The sequence below is a fragment of the Vipera ursinii genome (assembly GCF_947247035.1).
Source record: "Vipera ursinii genome assembly, chromosome: 2".
Lineage (NCBI taxonomy): Eukaryota > Metazoa > Chordata > Lepidosauria > Squamata > Viperidae > Vipera > Vipera ursinii.
The window spans coordinates 203,891,251-203,916,129 of NC_139513.1; the positions used below are offsets into that span (position 1 = coordinate 203,891,251).

At 40.3% G+C, this 24,879-nt stretch overlaps 1 protein-coding gene across 11 annotated transcripts in view; it reads left to right on the forward strand.

Annotated features, from left to right (window-relative positions):
* The window catches only part of ZNF462 (zinc finger protein 462), a 176,447-nt gene that overhangs the window by 72,043 nt on the left and 79,525 nt on the right, over window positions 1–24,879 (forward strand). For 8 of the 11 annotated variants that reach the window (XM_083352498.1, XM_083352502.1, XM_083352505.1 and 5 more), the window contains exons 2-5: window positions 8,311–8,561; window positions 9,290–14,718; window positions 16,590–16,754; window positions 20,387–20,664. In XM_083352498.1, coding sequence (XP_083208624.1) covers window positions 8,345–8,561; window positions 9,290–14,718; window positions 16,590–16,754; window positions 20,387–20,664 — 6,089 coding nt within the window. In that variant the 5' untranslated portion in view covers window positions 8,311–8,344. The remainder of the gene's footprint in view (window positions 1–8,310; window positions 8,562–9,289; window positions 14,719–16,589; window positions 16,755–20,386; window positions 20,665–24,879) is intronic. The other 3 variants (XM_083352504.1, XM_083352506.1, XM_083352508.1) reach the window with 1 other exon arrangement.

Consider the following 24,879-nt stretch of genomic DNA (forward strand, 5'->3'; position numbering starts at 1 on the left):
TTTATTGATGTCTAGAGGAGAGGCCCCTATCTTACATATCCATTAAGTTAAGATTTTGAGACCTTACTCTGTCAAGCACTCTCTTAATATTATCTGATCTGTATTCTCCTTTGCTGCTCTTTAGCAGATATAGATTAAAATATTTATTTTAATTTCACTCTTTGGTCTGTAAAATGATATTAAGTTACATTTCATACCTTTTTTAAAACAGTTCATATTTTTAAAATAAAAATTATTGATTTTAATATAGTTTGACAATGGAAAAGCTATGGTACAAGGTTAAAAAAAATTAATTAATAGAACATGATGCAAAATGTTTGAATGGTAAAAAGATGACATCAAGATGTCAAACCACTAGGCATCAACGCATCTACATTTTTTTCTTGTTTTACATTCTTTATTGCTCTTTTAAAAAAATGCTAATTGATTGTATTAATATTTTTATGTTTTCTTTTTAATTATATTGTTTTCTTTGGAAAGAGGTTTATTTTGGGAAAGGAAAATAAAAAATAAATACATTCCTTTGGAAAACAGGAATCCTGAGAATCCTTTCCTCCCTTTGGACTCAATATAATACAATTATATTTAATTGTATTTTAACTTTTATATTCTGTTTTTTATATTTATTGCCCTGTACACCGCCCTGAGTCCTTCAGGAGAAGGGCGGTATAAAAATATAATAAATAAATAAATAAATAAATAAATAAATAAAATAAAGTGGATTTGTAATATTAGAATAAAACATTGATTCACTTCTTATCTTTCCACCATATTTATAATCACATATCTTTAACCATATATACCTGCATGAATAGATTTCCACTTGCATGTTACCTACTTCCTTGTCATACAACACAAATATAAGTCACACCCACGCTGTATCCAAGCCAGCACTTATTGCACACCTTGTATTGTATTATATAATGCTGGAACCTAATTCCAACAAGAAGGACTTCCATGTTTATTTGCTTCTGTTTGTATGATTGAGGGTGTCCAGTGAAGCTCTCCCAACTTTTCATGCAAATCTGTTTAAGTTTTGCTCTGTTGAAAAGTACTTTTTTGTCCACCCCTACTGCTTAAAGTTGCTCTCTGAATGGAGATATTGGAATTTTCCTTTAAGAGCTGAACCATTTGCAAGTTGACCAGGAGAACATCTCTTAATGTTGGAGTGATCTCCTGGTTTTTTGTAACAGTGTTTGTAGAGGTCTGCTGAGTCTCAAACTTACGTTGAGTTTGTTTGTATGTATACATGCAAAAGCCTCTTAAAGTCTTTTTTTTTTAGTAACCAGACATTCAAGTGTGATCTTCTTCATATATGTCTTAGAAAATTTTAACCCTCTCCCACGAAGCCACAAATTGCAGCTTGGTAGTTACTCTAGTATTCATGAAGTCTTTTTAACTAGCTAGGCATCAATCTACTTCCTTCCTTCTGCTCCTTTGCCACATTAAACCTATCAGAGGCAGATGGCCTTCACGTATTAAACTTTCTCTTGGGCTCAAGGTCACTGCACCACGTCTGGTTGCTTTTCTATCTATATAGTCACATCCTGTCACCCATTTCCTTTCTGTTGCCTCAGCGCTACTAAAAAGGGCTATTTTCCATTACTTTCATATTTCTTCTAAATATTTCATGCCCAGAAGAACTTAAGGTGAGTCTATATTGAGAATGCACAATTAACATTTAGTATGGCTATCATTTGTTGGTTTGTTCAAACTAAACTGAGATAGGCTTCTATCAGTTCTTTACTTGTGAAGCATACTGGAATCTCACACATGCACAAACAATTCAGGGTTAACACTAACCATTAACCCTTGTTTCCCATTGTGATGTTCTTCCGTTGAACTTTGGAACTTTGGATTGGAGAAGATTTGCAAATGATTTTGAGCATATTTGGTAGTTGCCTATGCATAGAACTAGAACATAGTTGAAACCAGATAGCAGGAGGAAATTCCTTACTAAAAAGGGAGCTGCCCATTGCAAATCTAGTTTCTGATTGGCCAGTTTTCAGGAGATAGTGCTGTGTTTGCAGTAGATCTAATATGGATGATACAGAGATGACCGTTCACAATATTTTGTAAAAGTGTCAAAATATTTGTCCTAAAGACACTCCCAGGTTTGTATGTAAAATACTTCACCAGCAATCTAAGGTAGCAGGAGGAGGCTTTGCATTAGGACTGCTTAGCGTTTCGTGATTTAAAATCAAGACTTCTGTAGCCGGGAAATTGAAGGTTTTGTAAGATCTATAATTAGTTGGCTGTTGAATCACATTGCTGTTTCAATGCTTATTTTGGGTAGAGTAATCTCTCTCCAGCGTAGAAAATAAAAAAAAGATGAGGCCGATGCTATGGCCTTCTGGATTCTATTAAGAGATGCTTGCTCAAATGTATGAAAAATGCAGAACTTCTCTACGAGTGTATCTTTGGAGGATTCATAACAGTTTTTCTCAGTGGTGGTATTCAGCTGTATCGCACCGGTTCCATAGAACCGGTAGCTAAATTTTGCTGAGTTCAGAGAACCAGCTGAACGCACATTGCTTCCAGAAGTCCATCTAGGCCTCAGAGGCCTGGAGGAGGCTTCCCAGGCTAGAATGGCCCACCGAAAGTGCATGGATGCCACTTCCAGAAGTCTGTTCTAGGTCTTGGAGGCCCGGGCCTGCATCCAATAAGAGAACCGATAGTTCAGGTATTTGTATCCCACCACTGGTTTTTCTCCAACAAAGGATTGCTCCTTCCTTACTCATCTTCCTACATGGAACTTAAGATCCTTCTTGAGCTAGGTTTTAGAAAAAAGTCCAGCATGCTTTTATTTAAATAAACTGTAATTATCCCCCAATCAATTCTGATATGCCTGCTCATACATGTGTGTGTGTGCTATCATGTTAATTAAAGAGACCTATGTTTGAAGGTTGAAAGATTTCACATACTGAATAATTTTAAACAATGGCTGGGACAGATAGAAGTCATTACAACTTTTTACTCTCTTTTCTTCCTTCCATGAAATCTCTGAATTTTTATGTCACATTATAATATTCAAATATGTAATCTTTTAAAAACGGAAAAAAGTTTCTAAGCCTGGAAGCAATTTCGCTATTCTTTGATCTAGAATGCAAATATAGTGGGATTAGAATTTTAGATAAATGCTGTTTAAGTATTTACCTGAATGTGTGGGGAGACCTAAATGATTTTTGTGTTTGCTGGATTATAGATATAGCTTTCTGTGTGATCAGGAATTGAAATAAATAAAGAGTTCTGGATTGCCTTTGATAGGTCTACTTACATTGGAGCAAATAGGATTTTCTATCCAGATTCCCACTTGGGAACTTGACTGATAACGGAGCTGGACCCTGTGCTCTACCCCAGTCTTCACAACCTTGACAACTTTAAGCTACATGAACTTCAACTCTCAGAATTCACTACCCAGCCATTGGGGAATTCTGGGAATTGAAGTCTATATGTCTTAAAGTTTGTAAGATTGAAAAACACTGCTCTAGACTTTGGAGTTCTCCACATTAAATGGGGTTTGAAACTATGCGGTATATTCATCTCTCATACATGGTTGTTTCAGTGCAGTGCATAGCTCCTTGCAACCTTCTTTAAGGTCTCTTCAATTCTTAATCCCTCCAAAATGTTTCCTAATGCAAATTATGAGAATAATCAAACAGTTGTTTTATTAAATAATAGTAATTAAAAGATCTGGGGACATGGTGGATCAGTGGGTTAGGACGCTGAGCTTGTCGATCAGAAGGTCAGCAGTTTGGCGGGTCGAATCCCAAGTGCCGCGTAACAGAGTGAGCGTCTGTTACTCGTCCCAGCTTCTGCCAACCTAGCAGTTCGAAAGCACGTAAAAATGCAAGTAGAAAAATAGGGACCACTACGGTGGGAAGGTAACAGCATTCCGTGCGCCTTTGGCGTCTAGTCATGTCAGCCACATGACCACGGAGATGTCCTCGGACAAGCGCTGGCTCTTCAGCTTTGAAACGGAGATGAGCACCAGCCCCTAGAGTTGGAAACAACTAGCACGCATGTGCGGGGGAACCTTTACCTTTACCTTTACTAATTAAAAGATCAGGGCATAAGACACTGACCCCAGTGGTTATTGGCACATTGGTAGCCATGCCAAAAAATCATTGATGATACCTTCACCTTGGATGTTCAGCAGATTTTCTATCTGCACACTGACAAAATTTTCATCTGTCAATTGCAGAAGGCCACATTGCTTGGATCAGCACATAACACTATACCCGTAATATCACAACATCCTAGATTCCTGGAAACAATTTGATGCATATGAAGGTGAACACCAGCTAAAGAACTGGCAGCTGTGACTTCACTTTGTTGTGAACAAATATTAATGATATTTTTATGGTTGCATATTTTTCTCTTGGTTGCCAAATTTTTAACATTTTCTTTGGCAGCCAGATTTTGAGTAACTTTCTTAGTCTTTTGGGTTTCTTTTTATTTTGTTACTGCATAAAATCCATCGATAATCTCATGGGCAGTATGCCACTGCTGTCTTTGTCATTATGGACAAACATGCCAATATTGTTTCCATATATTCTCTCTTTCACGTGCATCTTGACAGCATATTAACATCGGCAGTGAAAAGCTCCATTCTTTGGCTGACAGATGGTTCTCCCTGCTCTCTTATCTTCCCAAGACAAAGAAAAATACAGACACTCTATTTTTACCACTTAAACCACGGAAGGCCTTTGGAGGAAGCTCATCTGTATCTTCAAACGTTCTAGAAGTAATCAATAAATAATAAGGAAATGGTTTATTCAGATTTTGGTGAAAACGTGAAACTGAAGATCACTCAGAAATAACTGACCATAAAATAAAGTTATTAAAGGCAGGGGCATTGTCTTATAGTTGGAGATTATATGCTAAATAATGTATACTGATCAATGCAGTTCTCCAGCGTGGTGTTTTTTTTGTTTGTTTCTTTGTTTTTTGTAAAACCTCCTTTGAAACAAACAAAAGCTGAGCCAGCAACCTCTTAACTATGAGAATCCGGGTGTCGGGTGTGCTTTTCTTCAGCTCAGCTTCTGCTCAGTTCAGCCAGATCCGTCCTGGAACAGTTGTCCTTGTTAATAGTTGACAATTGCATTGCTCTGCATTCTGTTTTGCTACAGAACAAGTGGAGTGGTTTCCTCATGGGTAGGCCGGAGTTAATAACTTTTAGAAGAAGCTTCAAGAAAAGCAACCATGCGGTACTGACAACTCTCATTTGCTTTTTCTTTTCTTTTTTTTTAACCTTGTGGGGCAGGGGTCTTCAAACGTGGCCCTTTTATGACTTGTGGACTTCAACTCCCAGAATTCCTCAGCCAGTGTGCCTGGCTGAGGAATTCTGGTAGTTGAAGTTCACAAGTCATAAAAGGGCCACGTTTGAAGACCCCTGTTGTAGGGAGTTGGTTCATTTGTTTCTTCCTTCTGATTCCTAAGCTGAGGTGAGATCTTTCTAAACTTTCTAAACAAGGAGGATCACACAGCAGAGAAAGTCCTGCTTCTTTTTTTCCCCTTTTCTTTTTTCTTTTTCTCTTCTTTTGGTTCCTTTCAGTCCTTAAAGGAAGACTCCATCCAGTATGTAAAGGAAGAGATTCCCCGCAGGTTTTTTTTCTTTTCTCTTTCCCCTTGGTTTCCACACACAATGGAGCTTTCAAGAGAACCTCTCTCCAAAAGAATAGCTCCAGCCTTTGTGTAGAAGGGTGTGCCTATTGGCAAGGCTTGCTAAGCAGACAGCTTGGCTGGTGATTAACAAAGGTCATTAGACTTTGGAATCTGGCAGGCAGAGTCAGATGGTATGTCTTCTGTGGATAGAAGAATGACTCCCATGAGGTTAAAGCTCATACTGTGGAAGACTTTTCTCGTCCCTTTGCTTTTTCTTTCTTTCTCCCTGTTCTCCGTCTGCCTTCCTTTCTTCTATCCATCCTGTTTTATAATAATAATAATAATAATAATAATAATAATAATAATAATAATAATAATAATAATAATAATAATAATCTGGTTGCATTACTGCTTCTTTGCTTTGGACCGGAGGGGAGGCCACCTGGCCAGTCCTTTTTTTGCTTAAGCAAAGGCTTGTTGCTGATGGGTCATTGAGGGTTGGAAGAACCTTCAGAGGTATTTTGTCCATGGCTTTCTTAAAGAGAGGAGGCAAAAAGCTGGTTTGATTGCAACCTTGAACTCTTAGGCATCTGTTCTTTCTCCTTCAAGGGAAAAAAGAACATCTTAAAATGTTGGGTTTCTAACCCTGGTCTTGGAAAGCAAAGGGGAAGCTGGAGAATATTGTGTGCTGGAGATGAGGCTGAGATAAGTGAAGCCATGTTGTGTGCAGGCTAGAAGCTCTAAGACTATCTCTCCCTTACTTAATACATGGCTTGTCTGAGCTAAAATGGCTGCTCTGTCTCTCTCTTTCTCTCTCTCTCCCCCTCTACCCCTCTCTCTCTCTCTCTCCCTCCTAAAGCTCATAGGACTAGGACAGCTTAGTGAGTCTTAAAGCGTCAGTGACGCAGGAGCTCATATCTCTTGAAAGTGTGATAAACACATTCAGAGAGCTGTGGCTTGTTTGACTTAGATGAAAGGACTATGCTGGGGGAGGAAGTTTAAGAAGATGGACAGTGAGAAGATCCGTTTCATTATTTTCTCTCCTGCTTTTTCCTCTGGAGCATTCTGAATTCAAGAGTCGTCTGCTGCACCATGGCAAAAGGGGTGGGTGGGTGGGGGAGAGAAAGAGATTGTTTTCAGGTCTAATGGACTGTGCAAAAGGAGACTTACGGGGTGGGGCCTCTGTGTTCACTGCTGTAATTTGATCCAGAGCAGATAGCAACCTCTTCCACACAGTCTGGTCTGGTGCTTGCACATAAAAGATTTTGAGTCTCCTGATTCTTGTTAACATTGTTAGCTGAAAAGAAGGCAGGGCCAGCTTTTAGTCTTTCAGTGCAAAGAGGAAGGTGAAGTGGGGCACCAAGATATTGCAGTGGACGTGCGTTTCCCCTCAGTATGTCCACATTTTTAAAGCCATGCCACTGAGAGGAATTTTCTTCTGATGCAGGATCTTGGTAGCACTGCGTTTTCTTTGTAATAAGGGTGGGAGACCGTTCAGCTTTAAACATTTCATAAACATAACCTCATATTTACATGACAATGAGAAGATGGGATTTTCCTCAAGGCTCATTTGGGCTGCTGTTCCATCTTTTGGTCTGGTGGAGCTCCTAGACTAAATATGACCTGAATTACGTGAGGAGACTTTAAAATAAGCAGCTCATTAAGGTAATAGCTGCTGGATTAGTCAAAGCTAGCATACAGTTGCTGTATGAAAATAAGTAGGTATCTTGTCCTAGTCTGCTACATATTTTCAACTTACTCAATGATAATTTCTCAGAAGCGTAGACACTATAGAATTTATCAAGTATTTATTCAACATACTTAAAATCATGGGGTCTGAAGTACTGGGAGAAATACATGTGTGTATATATATATATATATATATATATATATATATATATATATATATATATATATATATATATATATATATATTGCTAAAGTTTATTTTCTGTTACTGAAGGAGGACTAGATGATGTTAGGCTATCATTCCCCCCCCCCCCATCTTGCAGGCTTGGAATTTCACAATTTTGGCCCTACACATTTGGAAAGCTCTCGAGTTGAGAGGGGTTACATAAAACAACATTCAGTAATAGCTGCTAATATCAAATGTAGTAATCTTGGAAAGGGGGAAAATAGCTTAAAAGCTTTTTGGTTAAAAGTTTGGACTCATAGTGGAAGAGAAGGTGGCCGTACCAATTTAAAACTCAAGCTAGTTGAACTTAAACAAGCTGCAGTTGTCAGCCTAACCCACAGGGTTGTTAAGAAGGTTAAAATTGGATAAGATATAATATGTGTCCCATATAAACTTGAAGGAAGCATGGGATTAAATGTCTTAAGTAAATAATCTGCTTGGCTTTCTAAAACTTTTTCAACAATAGTTCCCATGCATTTTATTGTTGATGGATTTCCAACATATGCTTCCTTGTTCTTTGGAATTGGATTGGTGAACAGGTAAAGTGAGAGTAGCAGAGGCAATTGGGCAAGACTTCTGCATATAGTAACTATGAGTCATGTAGTTGAATGTATCAAGTACGTTAGGTCCCAGATTTCTGTAAAAAAAATGTTACTGTTCCTCTGTATGCTGTACTTCTTGCGCTTGGAGAACATTTCTTTTCCTATATTTGCGCAAGACTGAATCTGCTGCTGTGACAGTTTTCTGAACTTTTCTTAGGCAATATGTTTCTTCTCCATCTCTTTCAGGTTTTCCTAATGTAAAAGCTTAGCAACAAAGACCATGGAGGTGCTGCAGTGTGACGGCTGTGATTTTCGAGCACCTTCCTATGAAGATCTTAAAGCTCACATCCAGGATGTTCACACTGCGTTTCTACAGCCCACAGATGTTGCTGAAGAAACTCCTAGCCCATCAAGATTCAGTTCCATGAACAGTGACCAGGCTGAGGTGGAGTATTCTTTGGTAAAAGATGAATTTGCAGTGGCAGATGGGATGGCAGGTAACTTTCTATTTGGAACGTCATTCTGAGAAGTGATCCCATTGCAGCATTCTCACGTCACCATCCTATTCACCATATCTGGATCTTATGACAGATAAAAATAACCAGGAATTGCCTTGTAGGACAACCACTACCTGTGTTACTCATATGCAATAGGAAGCAACCGTACCCAATGGCTGAGAATGTAGATTCCAAGACGTTTCAAGCAATCTGTTGTTCATGGGTTGTTTGAAAAAGGAAAAAAAAGCCACATATGATGGATTGAGTCTCAGCGCTGCTGAGTTTTTGATCAGATTTTTTTTTGTTACATTCAGAATTTACAACACGATGTCTAGAAAGCTATTTGTACACGAAACTCATAGTATGCATGCATTTCAAGATAAGTGTTTTATGGAACGACTTTAATAGTTTATCTGGTTGCTAGCAGCCTTTTGTTGCTAACAATACTTGAGGTGTGTATGAGTGTGTGTCTCTGTGTGTGTATGTATGCCTAAATTGCACTGGATTTTTTTCATGCTATTGTTAACTGGTAATTGGGGGCGCAGGATGGTTAAATTATTTAGAAATAATACATATGAATTCAGCACACTATAAGTAACATTAAAAATTATGTATCTGTGTGTATGAGTTAAAATTTACATTTCAGTTTCAGTCGTACTTTTATTACTAACTTGTAATAAGTGTACTTCACAGATAATGTTTACTATTTCTTTTCTTTTCTTTTTTAGGGCAAAATGCAGCTCAGCTGGGGACTGGCAATTACTATAGCCATAGCCAGGGTTATTATGGCCAACATATGCTCTCCAAATCAGCAAGCAAGTTTTTCCAGTGTAAATACTGTGTGCGTTATTTCCGATCCAAAACCCTTCTCATAGAACATACCCGGAAAGTCCATGGTGCTCAAACTGGAAGCTCTCCAACTGGATCCTCAAGTGCTGGTTCCTTAAACTACAACATCATGATGCACGAGGGCTTTGGGAAGGTATTTTCATGCCAGTTCTGCACCTACAAGTCTCCTAGACGCGCACGGATTATAAAACATCAGAAGATGTACCACAAAAACAGCCTGAAGGAGAGTTCGACCCCTCCTGCTTCTTCAGCTGCTATATCTGAATCAGCTTCTGCGTCTGTCTCAATGCAGGATTCATGCAAGGAGCTTCCGGCTGAAGTTGTTGAGCGTAGTATTTTGGAGTCTATGGTCAAGCCTTTAACCAAATCAAGAGGCAACTTCTGCTGTGAGTGGTGTAGTTACCAGACACCCCGAAGGGAACGTTGGTGTGATCATATGATGAAGAAGCACCGAAGCATGGTGAAAATACTCTCCAACCTGAGGCAACAACAGGATGGGACCAATATGTCAGATGTTGTAAACAAGAGTCCCCCAAGCCCTCCCCCAAACTCTAACTACATACCCATGAATGCTTCTGGGCGAGAGATGCCGAACGCAACTGTCCCAAACTACAGGAGTTCGGTCAACAATTCTCTCATCAGGTCCAACACCTCTTCAAAATTTTCCTCCGCTTCCTACTCTCAGATGAAACATAAGTCTCCTCACAACTCAGGCATTGTTAATTTGTCTGACAGATCACGTTATGGGGTTGGTGACATGGCAAATTCTACTGACCTGGATACCAACAGTATGCTGAATGACTCCAGTTCGGATGACGAGCTCAATGAACTAGACAGCGAGAATGGGTTGAACTCCATGGATCACCAGAGCTCAGGACTAACTGCTGAGCAGCTGATGGGATCTGAGGGCCACAAGTTACTGGAAACCAAGGGGATCCCCTTTAGAAGATTTATGAATAGGTTCCAGTGTCCTTTCTGTCCTTTCCTCACCATGCATCGGCGAAGCATTTCTCGCCACATTGAAAACATCCATCTCTCTGGAAAGACGGCAGTCTACAAGTGTGACGAATGTCCTTTCACCTGCAAGAGCTCTTTTAAACTTGGTGCTCATAAGCAGTGTCACACTGGTGTGGCGTCTGACTGGGACGCCGTGAACTCCCAAACTGAAAGTATCGCTTCTTCTTTAAATGAAAGTACAGTATCCTATGAAGGAGGAAATATAAACGGCAGGAAGTCCGGGGGGATCATGGATTCCATGCAGCAGCAGCAACAGTCTCCGCAGTCCAATTCGCAGCATCCGTATAAATGCACCATGTGCAATTATTCTACAACGACTTTGAAAGGTCTCCGGGTTCATCAGCAGCACAAGCACTCGTTTTGCGATAACTTGCCAAAATATGAGAGCCCATCAGCTAATGCCCTGCAAGACAGTGAGCCTGATGCTCATGCTTCTCCCAGCACTGTGAAGAAAAGCCAGACCTCAATTCTTGGACTGTCTTCTAAAAATAACTTTGTAGCGAAAGCCTCTCGAAAGATGTCCAATGACTTTCCCCTAGATCTGTCCCCGGTGAAGAAAAGAACCAGAATTGACGAGATTGCCAGTAATTTGCAAAGCAAAATCAATCAGAACAAGCAGCAAGAAGATGCAGTCATTAATGTAGAGGATGATGAAGAGGAAGAGGATGACAATGAAGTGGAAATAGAAGTGGAACTGGACAAGGAAGAAGAACAAACAGAACCACTGCTGGAAATAGCGGCATTTGCTTCCCAGCAAATATGGGGAAGAGACACAGGAGATCCTCAGAAAGAGCCCTACAGGAATATCCCCCATGATTACAGCTCCACAAATGGGGCAGAAATTGAGCTAACTATATCTGAGGATGAGGAAGAATATTATTGTTCTTCGGTGGGTTTGAAGGATCCAGGACTGAATTCATCTATTCTGGGCAGCCAGGCAAGCCTATATGGATCTGATCAGAACAATGAGAATTCAGATTTTGGTGATTCCGGAAGGCTTTACTATTGTAAACACTGTGATTTCAGCAACAAATCTGCCAGGAGTGTTAGCACTCATTACCAGCGGATGCATCCCTACATTAAGTTCAGCTTTAGGTATATTCTTGATCCCAACGACCACAGTGCGGTGTATAGGTGTCTTGAATGTTACATTGATTATACAAACTTTGAAGATCTGCAACAGCATTATGGTGAGCATCACCCGGAAGCCATGAACGTACTAAATTTTGACCATTCTGATTTGATCTATCGCTGTCGCTTCTGCTCTTACACCAGCCCAAATGTTAGGAGCCTCATGCCGCACTACCAAAGAATGCACCCAACCGTTAAAATTAACAATGCAATGATATTCTCAAGTTACGTAGTGGAGCAACAAGAAGGGTTAAGCTCAGAATCGCAAACGCTGAGAGAGATACTGAACTCTGCTCCAAAAAACCTGACCACGTCAACCCCAGTTGCACGTGGGACTTGTGGCATACCGGCTGCTTACAACAAAAGTTCTTCAAAAGGCAATAGCCCCGAATCTGAAAGCCAAAAAGAGTCAGCAGTCAACAGTGTTGTAGTTTACGACTGTGATGTCTGCTCCTTTGCAAGTCCCAACATGCATTCTGTCCTAGTGCATTATCAGAAGAAACATCCTGATGAGAAGGCTTCATATTTTAGGATTCAAAAAACAATGCGTCTGGTGTCAGTAGAGAGGGGCTCTGCTCTGGCTCAGATGGCTTATGAACTAGGATCACCTGGCTCTCCCAAAATGTCACCCCTACCACCTCCTCCACCTCCAGACCTTACCACGGAGCTTTACTACTGCAAACATTGTTCTTACAGCAATCGGTCAGTGGTTGGGGTACTAGTACACTACCAGAAAAGGCACCCAGAGATAAAAGTGACTGCCAAATACATTAGGCAGGCGCCCCCGACTGCAGCAATGATGAGAGCTGGAGAGTTACCTCCTGGCGTTCATAGACCTCCAGTTTCTATGCAGCAGCAGAATAGGGACAGCTCTGAGGGTGCTGTCGCTCCAGCAGAGAACGAGATGTTCTTCTGCCAGCACTGTGATTATGGAAACCGGACTGTAAAAGGGGTCCTTATTCATTACCAAAAGAAGCACCGCGATTTCAAAGCCAATGCGGATGTGATAAGGCAGCACACTGCCACCATCAGGAGCCTCTGTGACCGGGGTCAGAAAAATTCCCCTGGTGGCTTACAGATTCCTACTTCTGGTTCTGACCAAGAAAGGGCTAAATTGAGAGCTCTCAAGTGCAGGCAGTGCTCTTATACATCTCCTTATTTCTATGCACTGCGGAAGCACATTAAAAAGGACCACCCAAGCTTGAAGGCCACTGTCACATCTATTTTGAGATGGGCATTTTTGGATGGTTTAATAGAAGCTGGATATCACTGTGAATGGTGTATCTATTCTCACGCAGAACCCAGCGGCCTGCTCGTGCATTACCAAAGGCGACATCCTGAACATTATGTTGATTACACATATATGGCAACAAAACTCTGGGCAGGGCCAGATCCTTCACCTCCAGCCTTACTAATACCATCAGAAATGAAAACCTATAGATGCAGAGATTGTATTTTTGAAGCTTCTTCCATTTGGGATATCACTAATCACTACCAAGCTTTTCATCCTTGGGCTATGAATGGAGATGAATCAGTGTTACTAGATATTATCAAGGAAAAAGATGCTGTTGATAAAATGAACCCAGTATCTGATGGTCTTGGTGCCAGAATAATTTCAGAGGATCAGTTAGCATTACCACAAGGGGATCTGGACACGGAATACGCAGAGGAGTCAACCCTTTCCCAAGATAAAGCTCTCCAGCTCACCTCTGTGAACCCTGCAATATCTTCTACACCGTACCAGTGTACAGTGTGCCAGTCTGAATATAACAATTTGCATGGACTTCTCACCCATTATGGAAAAAAACATCCTGGGATGAAGGTTAAAGCTGCAGATTTTGCACAAGACATTGATATTAATCCAGGAGCGGTATACAAATGTAGGCATTGTCCTTACATTAACACACGCATTCATGGCGTTCTTACACATTACCAGAAGAGACATCCTTCAGTGAAGGTCACGGCAGAAGATTTTGTGCATGATGTGGAGCAACCTGCTGATATGAGCCAGAATGACGTGGAGGAAACCAGCAGGATTTTCAAGCAAGGGTATGGTGCTTACAGGTGTAAATTGTGCCCGTACACGCATGGCACTTTGGAGAAGCTAAAAATTCATTATGAGAAATACCATAACCAGCCTGAATTTGATGTATTTGCACAGTCTCCTCCGAAATTCCCTGCCTCCATGGAGCCCGAAGTTCTCGCTGAAATTAAGCCCTCTCCTGAGATGGCTCCAGAAGATCTCCTTGGAGACGATTCACTACCAACTTCCCATTTCTCCAGTTCCCATTTGGTTTCTCACACTGTATTCCGCTGCCAGCTTTGTAAGTATTTTTGCTCTACCCGGAAAGGGATAGCAAGGCACTACCGAATAAAACACAACAACGTTCGGGCACAGCCGGAAGGCAAGAACAACCTGTTTAAATGTGCCCTGTGTTCCTACACAAACCCTATTCGTAAAGGTCTGGCTGCACATTACCAGAAGCGGCATGACATTGATGCTTACTACACGCATTGCTTAGCAGCCTCAAGGACTATAAGCGACAAGCCCAACAAAGTGATCATTCCCTCGCCCCCCAAGGAGGACTCTCCTCAGCTAAGCGAGGAGCTGAGAAGGGCGGTGGAGAAGAAGAAATGCTCCCTCTGCTCCTTCCAGTCCTTCAGCAAAAAAGGCATAGTCTCCCACTACATGAAGCGCCACCCTGGAGTATTCCCCAAGAAACAGCATGCCAGCAAGCTTGGGGGTTACTTCACGGCGGTGTACGCGGACGAGTATGAAAAGCCGCAACCTCCCCCAGAAGAGAGGAATGATTTTGAGAAGCCAGAATTGGAGGTGGAAGCTCCAGAGATGGAGTGGCTTCCTTTCCGGTGCGTCAAGTGCTTTAAACTCTCCTTCAGCACGGCTGAGCTCCTCTGCATGCATTACACTGACCACCACAGCAAGGACTTGAAGAGGGATTTTAGCATCCTGGGAAGTGGGGCCCGTTTCCAGTGCAGGCACTGTGACAGTAAGCTGCATAGCCTGGCGGAGCTGACCACGCACTTGAACGGCCACAATGAGGAATTCCAGAAACGGGCCAAACGCCAAGAGAGGAGGAAGCAACTTCTGAGCAAGCAAAAATACGCGGATGGTGCTTTTGTAGACTTCAAAGCAGAGCGGGTAAGGATCTGACTTTACATTGCTTTTTCCTGTTGGGTATTTCTCCTTCCTCTCCACCCTGCCCGCTCTCCCAAGTTTACTTATTTCTTATTATTGCCCTTAGTAACTGGAAAACTACAGGCTCTACAGTCATTGGGCTGTGCCAGTGAGTTCGATGCCCATTGTGTCCTTGTTTGATTTCTTTCCTCCTTTAGACTCCTGCAGTGCTGTTTCATTTCCTCCTTTCCTAACCTTTCATTTCCAAGTTAGTTTCTCTTTGAATAAGAAAATCATTGTTCTTCTTCCTACCTCTTCCTCTGTCCCCATGTCGAATATATTTCTTGTTTGTGACCAAAAATATCAAGAATGCAAGGAAATAATTGAGAAGAAAGTCCAGTGTAAAGCCCTTTGTATCGGTGGATGTAAACCAGGGGTCTTCAAACTTGGCCCTTTTATGACTTGTGGACTTCAACTCCCAGAATTCCCCAGCCAGCTTGCCTGGCTGAGGAATTCTGGGAGTTGAAGTCCACAAGTCATAAAAGGGCCAAGTTTGAAGACCCCCTGATGTAAAACAATCTCTCTAAATGAACTGCCTATTAAATCCTTAGTTTGCTTGATGATGCTTAAGAGCGAATGTCATGTGGAATAAAACTCGCTCTTAATGGCATTCTTTCATACTCAGAGGTATTTCACCCAAGTTGGCGGTAGAGAGAAAAGGAAAATGATAAAATTGATCATTGGATCAAAAGCAACCTTCTGGTGTTGCAGGGAAATAATTTGCAAGTGGGATTCCAGTGGAATAAAGTCTTGAGACTGATTGTCAGATTAATGGGAATCTAAACACTGAATATTTTTGGTGAGGGAAGAAATAAGAACATGGCAGATTACAGAAATGATAATGATGGTTCAGCATTCTGGAAAAAGGATCAGAATGATCAAAACAGGGAAGTTAGGAAAAACCTAGTGGCCACAGATCCTGAAGAGATTGTGTTTGATTGGAATGATTCAGTGTTTAACAGCAAATTCAGTCATACATCAGAATATCTAAGATTTGTCTGAAATGTGTACTATTAGCTATTAGCTCTCATCCTTCAGGTGCAAAAGATTATTTTGAAAATCATACTTTCTTAAAAAAAATCATCTTCTCTTTGGTACTTCCATTGACCAAGCTGGCTGACGTTTAAATAATTGGGAACTGTACTCCAGCAGATACAGAGAGCACCAGATTAAGGGGGACTTCTGTGTGTAATTTTACATTAAAAAAATACCGATGAAGGACATGCAAATTCTCAATTAAATTTTGTGGTGCTTGCAGGTGCTCACAAACTGAACTCCTAGAGTTGCTTCCCATAGAGAAAAAGATATTAATGTCCGGTTTAGCATAGCTACAGCTAAAAGGATGCTGTTTGAGTGGGAGGAAACTAAATTTATGGGGTTTTTTTTTTCTTTCTGTATACAAACTCAAGGTTTTGCCATCACATTTAGCATTGCTAGTAGAAGAATGCTGCAGACTGAAGTTGAGATTTTCTACATGGCCCAAGGGTTCGAATCAATATTGTAATAGCACGCTGTATCTATTTTGGGACTTTTAAAAGTCAGGTTTTTTAAAATAAACTCATGCTACCTCAGAGTTTTACTTATTCCAAGAAGCCAAATGTTGCCTCTCATTGTATTTAAATCTGCAAATTTTTAACATTGTTTAGAGCCATGTTTCTCAACTTTGGCAGCTTGAAGATGTGTGGATTTCAACTCCCAGAAATCCCCAGGCAGCCACGCTAGTTAGGGAATTCTGGCAGCTGAAATTCCACAGGTTTTCAAGCTGCCCAAGGATGAGAAACGCTTGCTTAGAGATGGAATGCTTGAGTAAGTTTCGAGTTTTTATTTCCTTACAGCCTTTTGGCAGCTTGGAAGAAGTTTCAAAATTGAAAGAGAGAAAGGTGGTAGGATACAAATGTAAGTTCTGTGTCGAGGTTCACCCCACCCTTCGAGCCATCTGCAATCATCTTCGTAAGCATGTCCAGTACGGGAATGGTTCCTCCGTGTCTACTGGAGTCAAGGTGAGTTTTAAGGGCTTGTTTTGGGGTTAAATGCTTGGATTCATCCAAGGAGGAAGAAATCCCTAACCGCTTTTGTGGATCTGACACCACAATCCAGAAATAAATATCGGCATTTATAACATGAATTTTATGTAGCTTTCCTTCCTTTTTTTATTGGACATAAGCCTAGTTCTTTGTAGGCAGAATATGATGCGCCCATATTAATGTTATTATAACACAACAGTGTGAAATCATACCTGCCCGTTGTTTGCTGGCGTTGACCTTCCCAGTCAAATTTTCCCCAAGAATCTAGGTTGTTCTAATGCATCAGCATAGCACAGGTGTGGATCCAAACAATGTAGGCCTTAGTAACCGCGGCTGGAAATTTTGTCAACATGCAGATTTTCTTCAGTGCCAACCCCAATTTTTGGATACGGCACCTTTTGCGCCAATATCCCCTGGGACCTCCATGACTGATTTGTGCTGTAATCTTTCAACTTTTAATTTTCTGTTCGGGATACTTTGCAATCTTCTCCAATTCTTTTATCTTCCAATTCTGTCTCCTAGAATTGCCACATCAGTTATCCACACTTGCCTTTCAACCCCGGTTAAATCTGGTGTGTTATCAGCCAAGACTATCAAGTCTGTATTTTGAAAAGTCACAATATTTTAACCTGCTCATTTTCACCTACTTTCAACTCTTAAGATTCCCACCAGTTTTTCATTACTGACACAGATGTTCTAGTGAATCATTTTGATGATTATGTTATGTCCTTGTTTATAATCCGTTTGTGTGAACTTCAACAAGCTGAGGATCTGCTCTTCTGCTTCTTTGCCCAATCTGCGCTTTGAATCATTTGATGATTTATTTTTTCCCCAGTTCTGGCCTTGATTGCATCGGTTTGGATAGCTTGCTCCTGATATTATTAGCTATAATAATGTGAAGTCAGCGCTGCCAATTCTGTAGCTGGTGTTGGCTTTCATATGCATTAAGTGCTTCCCAAGAATCTAGGATGTTGTAATGTATCTGAGTAGCATATTTCCGGATCCAAGCATTATTATTACAGGTAGTCCTCAACTTACAACAGTTCATTTAGTGACTATTCTAAGTTACAATGGCATTGAAAAAAGTGACTTATATATAAAAAGTATGAGAAAAAGTATCCCATGTTCTAAAATAAACTGAGTCTTCTTTCTCTTTCATTTTCAATGACAATCTATCCATTTCTGTACACACTAAAGGTTTTTTTAATTAACACTTCCTCTGCTGGTAGATCTTCATTTTTCCAATGTTGAGCAAATGCAATTTTTGCTGCAGTTAATATATGTAAAATTAAATACATACACTCTTTCTCATAGTTACCTACAAAAAGTGACTGATGACCATTTTTCATACTTACGACCCCCATGGTTGCACGATCAAAATTCAGACCTTTGGCAACTGACTCATATTTATGACAGTTGCAGTGTCCTGGAGTCGTGTAGTCACTTTTTACGATCTTCTTACAAGCCAAATCAATGGGGAAGCCAGGTTCCTTAACAACCGTGTTACTAACTTAACAACTTCAGTGATTTACTTAGCAAAAGTGGCAAGAAAAATCGTAAAATGGGCCAAAATTCACTTAACAACTGTCTCACTTAGCAACCAAAATTTTGGACTCAATTCTGGTCGTTGGACTACCTTGTATTAAACTTGTATGCTGCCTGACTCTCAGCGACCCTGGGTGGCTTACAACAAATAGACCTGCTAGATAGTTATTGGTCTTTTGTGGAACCTTGAGAAAAGGTTTGGCCTAACGTATCTAAAGCTTGGAAGTTCTTGGTATACGCTGCTCTAGGATTCTTCGCTTTGAACTGCTTTCTGTCTTCTAAAAAGCAGCTGTTTACTTCCTTTTATATGAGAAGCAATTCTTGAGTATTACATGTAAAACCCCAGAAGACAGAAGAATTGCTGCCGGAAGTCGGTCTTGCTTCCATAGCTTTCTTCCCGTGTTTTATTTTTAAGGAAATGTTTTGTTATATAATGATACACATTTTTTGCTTAGAACGTTACTGCCTGTTGTGCGTTTATTTATATATAAAATTCTTCATAGCTATAAATTATGAAAAAGAATCGAATCAAGGCTTGCTTATCCATTGGGCATAGTTTCTACATAATTCACCTGCAATTGCTGCAAAACATGAACTTCTGTTTTTTTAACTCAGAATATATAATATACCCACTCTTAAATTTAAATTTAGCTTTCATTTAGAGATAGCTTCTTTAATTAAATCTTGGTATGAGATATGTTAGTACAATAAATGAAACTTGCTGCAAATGGCCCCTTATTTGCATTCTGTTATGCGTCCTATCTTTTTACGAATACATGCTATTGCATGGGAAAAAACGGTCTTTCTACAAATGTGGCAGTAAATATTTTATACAAATTTATTTCCTTCCCAAGTTGTTATAGGTCACGACCAGAGCTTATATGCCTTCTGGTAGTGGTGGTTAGTAAACCATCTGTGGATCTTTATTTAAGGCTGACAGATTGATATATTCTATAAATTAATGCAAATAAGCTGAATATGCCCAGTAGGTGAGAAGCATAATGAATACTGTTTAGTCTTTTCTGATATTCTTCTTAATCCCTGCTCACACACACCCCCATTAAATCTAGATTACTTTACTCAAGCTTGGACTTTTTTTTTTGAACAGATCTATAGAAGCCAATAAAAGGGACACGGTAGCTCAGTGGGTTAGGATGCTGAGCTTGTCGATCAAAAAGTCGGCAGTGTGGCGGGTCGAATCCCGAGTGCCGCGTAACAGAGTGTGAGCGCCTGTTACTTGTCCCAGCTTCTGCCAACCTAGCAGTTTGAAAGCACGTAAAAATGCAAGTAGAAAAATAGGTACCACTACGGTGGGAAGGTAACAGCACTCCGTGCGCCTTTGGCGTCTAGTTATGCCGTCCACATGACCACGGAGACGTCCTCGGACAAGCGCTCGCTCTTCGGCTTTGAAACGGAGATGAGCACTGGCCCCTAGAGTTGGAAACGACTAGCACGCATGTGCGGGGGAACCTTTACCTTTACCTTTATAGAAGCCAATATATAGTTGCCAGTGAAATAGTTTGAAAAAATATTCGTTTGGGCAAATCTGCAAAAAAATTGAATGCTTATAGCAGGGGTCTTCAAACTCGGCCCTTTTATGACTCATGGACTTCAACTCCTAGAATTCCTCAGCTAGCATGCCTGGCTGAGGAATTCTGGGAGTTGAAGTTCTGAAGTCCATAAGTCATAAAAGGGCCAAGTGTGAAGACCCCTGGCTTATAGTGCAGTGTCCAGGAAGCCAAAAGGAAGGTGAGATAACACTCCAATAATCTTCTATAAGGGATATTGGCATTTCCTCAAAATTGGGACATTTCTATCGAATGAAGTGAATTATTCTGAAAAAAAGAGAAGGTTTTAGCAACAGAGTGTGCTCCAGCCATGCTGATCACCACTAATGGAACAGCCGTATGTTGCTTCTAAAGACATCTTCACTCAGATTGCATAGCTGGGTTTTAAGATTGCTACTGCCAGAAGAAATTGTTAGGCGTCCACAGATATAATGGTAACCATAGGGCAGAAGGGAGAGAGAATTGATGGCTTTGGGGGGGATGTGTGTCTTTTAGCAGGAAGCTGAAGATCCTTCACATGCAGCTTTCTTGGAGGGTGTTGAGGGAGCCAAAGACCATATGGCCACTATGGAACTTGCAGAAGCTGAATCTGGACCATCACTGGAAGATGAAACCAGACCTGGTGGCTACCATTGCAGCCAGTGTGATCGGGTTTTGATGTCTATGCAGGGTCTACGGTCGCACGAGAGGAGTCACTTGGCACTGGCCATGTTTACTCGCGAAGACAAGTACAGCTGCCAGTACTGCTCCTTTGTTTCTGCATTCAGGCACAAGTAAGTTTGTGTTACTTACTATTTCTGATTCCTAATGTTCATTTGCCTACATTCAGAAGACCATACAGATGTACCCGAACCAAAGCAAATGTTCTTATTTTCTGTAGGTATTAGTTTTGCTGTATGGTTCTCATCTGATATCAAAGGTATTATGTATGAATCACAGTAAGCCCCCCCCCCAGTAATTCTTAATAAGCAGTTATTTTGGCTTTTCAACCCTTGAACTAATCAAAATTACATTATAGAATTTGAAATGTAAGCCCCATAACTTCTAGATTTTCAGTTATAAACTGAAATCTACATTGAAACCAGCTCATGTATTTCAGGGATTTTTTTTTAAATTGTGAACTTATAAATGTTCTGGGTCTATAACCCTCAATTATTTCTTACCAGCTAGATAACAGATTGGGTCAAGCAGTCTGTTCCCTAGAGGTTGTACTATATAAAGGTGTAGAAATGGAAAGCAAAACTAAACTTTTTCACTCCCCCCTCCACAGAACTAAGTTTATTTAGGCTTGTGATGTTAAACTTTGAGCTCTGTTGGATTTCTGCATTCGTCCTGTGGATAAGTCCATATTTTTCCCCCTGCTTGGTTTCCTTGATACTTGCTAGAAAAACTATTGATAAGTGAATGTATGAGTGATAGGTAAATTGACTGGATCAGAATTGTGAATGCCTGCAAAACATTTTTGCAATTTTATACTAGAGTATTACAAAAATGTATGACAGAAGAAATTGGAGATAATTCTCCATTAGGAATCTTTCCCCTCGTTCTGTTTCTATGGCATGTCACTACTGAGTTGCCTGTGCTGGAAATCCTTTCTTGCCTTTCTGTTTTCCTATTCTCTATTCTCCGAGGTAGGTAAAATGAGGACCCAGATTGTTGGGGGCAATTAAGCTGACTTTGTAATAATGCCGCTTGGGGGTGTGTGTGAAAGCCCTAATAAGCAGGCATATACATAGAATGAAGGCTACTGCTAAGCTTGTAAGCCGCCCTGAGTCTTCGGAGAAGGGCGGGATATAAATGGAATTAAAATAAAAAATAAAAAAAATATGGAAAACACTGGTCACCAAACTTGTACTCCAGGTGCAGCTGATGAAGCAAAAAAAAGGCCGCCACAGTGAAGCTATAATTTTAAACATACTTACTCAGAAGTAAGCTCATATCAACAAAATGGAAAGTTCTGAGTAAGCAGGCTTAAGATCAGGCTTTAGAAAACAGTAGGAACCAAAAAGCTAAATTCTTATCTTGCCCTCCAAAGGGGGAAAGGGGAAGGAATAGGCTAAAAGATAATTTTATATTTTATCTAAAAAGAAATTAAATAAATTAATCTGTTTCTTTAAATTAAGCTGAAGTTATTTAGAGACACACCTCCCCGTATACATAGTAATGGTGAAAAAAAATACTATACATTGTGACATTGAAGATACCAAGAAATAAGGAAGAGAATGCAAAAGTGAGCTATGCAGGTGTGTCCCTTGAAAAAGTCGTAGAACAGGCATCTTTTGCAAGGGAAATTCAAGACTGTCTGCATTTAGATGAGAACTAGAAAGCAGGGAAAGAAAACACAAGTCTATTTGTGTGTGTGCTGCTTCCTTTAGTGCATTTCTTTTTAACATCCCAAATAATCTAAAGCAGGAATGTCCACACTTGGCAATTTTAAGACTGGTGGACTTCAACTCCCAGAATTCCCCAGCCAGCATGGCTGGCTGAGGAATTCTGGAAGTTAAAAGTCCACAGGTCTTAAAACTGCCGAAGTTGGACATCCCTGATCTATAGTGTAACTTCATGTCTTTTACATGCTGGGATTGGGTTTCTATGAAAAATAGCCTGGTTTATAAGATAAGGCAGACCCGGATTGAAGTAAAGGACTGTGACTGATTGACTGATTGATTGATTACAGATGCATTTATGCCACCTGAGTCATCAAGCTGCTAAACAGCTCACAGCAATGTTGTACATAATAAAAAATGTACAAATTATAAATTTGTATTAATTACTAGCAAATAAATATAGTGTCATAAAACTATATGACATAAAAGAAGTCTTAAGAAACTAGTCATACATTTTATTTCCTTCCTAATAGTTTCCGACAAGTATAGGCTCTGTTTTTTTCCCTGTTTTTTTTTTTTCAAATTGACCAAGTGTTGATTCAGTGGTTGCAACAGGAATTGACCGTGTGGGTTGAGAGAGTGAATGACTGACCCAAAGTCACCCAGCCGGCTTTTATGTCTGAGGTGGGATTAGAACTCATAGTTTTCTAGTTTCTAACCTAGTACCTTAATCACTAGACCAGGACTCAGGAATTGTGGGAGTTGAAGTCCACGAGTCATAAAAGAGCCAAGGTTGCCTACCCCTGCACTAGACCAAACTGGCTCTCCATAAAAAACTGATTATAAACCCGCTCATGTCTCAGCCTTTTAAAAATGCACGTCTTTTCATAGCTTTCAGAATGCCAGGGATGAGAGTATAGGTCTTGTGGGATGGTGGTCCAAGGAAGAAATATACTGGATTAGGAAGGAAATCTGTTTAAGGTAATGCAAAATATGTTGTGTACTTCATTTGCTTTAGTTATAGAAAGTGACGGCAAAGAAATAGGCTACATCAAAGGATCATAACTTTACTGCTTCAAATTTAACTGTAAGCAGCAAGGTCTCAGATGAGGTGGAACAGGCAAGGGATGTCAGGGGATTTAGGTTGAGTAGGGAGGTTAAGGAAACAAATGAAGTAATCTACAAACATGGGTAGTAAAAAAAATGTACCAGCTGGAAGTGGGAGCTAATTAATACAAGACTTTCAAGTTCATCTTGTCCACCTGTCAGTCTAGAGAAGTACCTTGTTTAGCTTCTTCCATAAGCTCACAGAAATAAATGATGCATTGTTATTATCTAACCGGAAATTAAATATTCGACGGAGGTAAACAATCTCTAGGTCTGGCCCATTTGAAATCATGATAGTATTTACCGAATAATTTGTTTAAATAAAAACCTTTTAAGAACGCAACATCTATAATGCTGTTAAGTTTGTAAATAGGCACTCAATTGAAGCTAAGCGTAAACCGTTACAGTCGGGCTACACTTTTGAAGCAGAATTTCATTCTGTCAGCTTTGTCATTATCATCTGGATCCAAAACAAGGCAATCTTGACTATTACCAGGAAAAGCTTTCCATTTTAGGATATTTTCCTGGTACAGATAAAAAAAATCTGAAATCCATCCAGTGAAGAGTCTTCTAAAGCTGTTAGGAACATGCAGAGTTTCCACCGTCAGAATGGTGGAAATGGTGCTCGCTCCTTGTAAGATCTTCCCAAATCCTTCAGTTTATAGAAAACTTGAGATCTTGCAGGTATCAGGATGGGTGGGAGACATATTGGTATAGTCTGTGAAGATTTTTCCTACATGTTTTAGGGTACCCATATTTAATAAAAGCAACAGCACTGCTTTGTTGCTATTTTCTGAGGAGATGTGATGGATGCAGTGTTAGTGTGTACTAGCTAGCATTCTTCAGGGTTCAGCATTTCTAGCATCCATAGAAACGGATATACCTTGGACTGTGCATTAGGATCACACATTTCTGGAAAAGAATGTTTCAGAGATTTGAGAAAAGCATTGCCTTGAAGCTGCTTGTAAAGCAACAAACCATTTCTTGTAAAGAGAAGTGCTGTTCCAGACTGTTCCTCATTGCAGCCCTTCCTCAGCATCCTTCACCACTTGGGAAAGTCAGAAAAAGCTTCTGGATATAAGCTTCCCAGAAGCCTATTTTGGCTTTTGCAAATACTGGAGAAGACTAGAAGGAAACTGCAAGAGAATGTAATCCTCTTAGCTTTCTCCAACACTGTGATGTCATTTTCTGAGTTTACAGCTGAGAAAAGCAAGATAAAACAGGAAGGCTTCAAAGTGATGCCAAAAGCTTCCCTAACACAGGTTATGTTGCCTCCTTGCCCAAACAAAGAGGACATTGTCTCTGTGATGCACTTCTAGGTCATCTCCACAGGCCTACATTCTGGATAATACTCTTAGGCATGAAAGCCTGCTGGGTGACTTCAGACCGTCATTCACTCTCAGCCTAACTCACCTCACAGGATTATTGTTCTGGAGAAAATCAGAGGCCTTGCTTTTATTTTTATTATTTTTATTTTGTGTATGTGTATGTGTATCTAAAGATATGAACAGCTGCGGGACTTGGGTTTGGCTAGTCCAGGGGTCAGCAACCTGA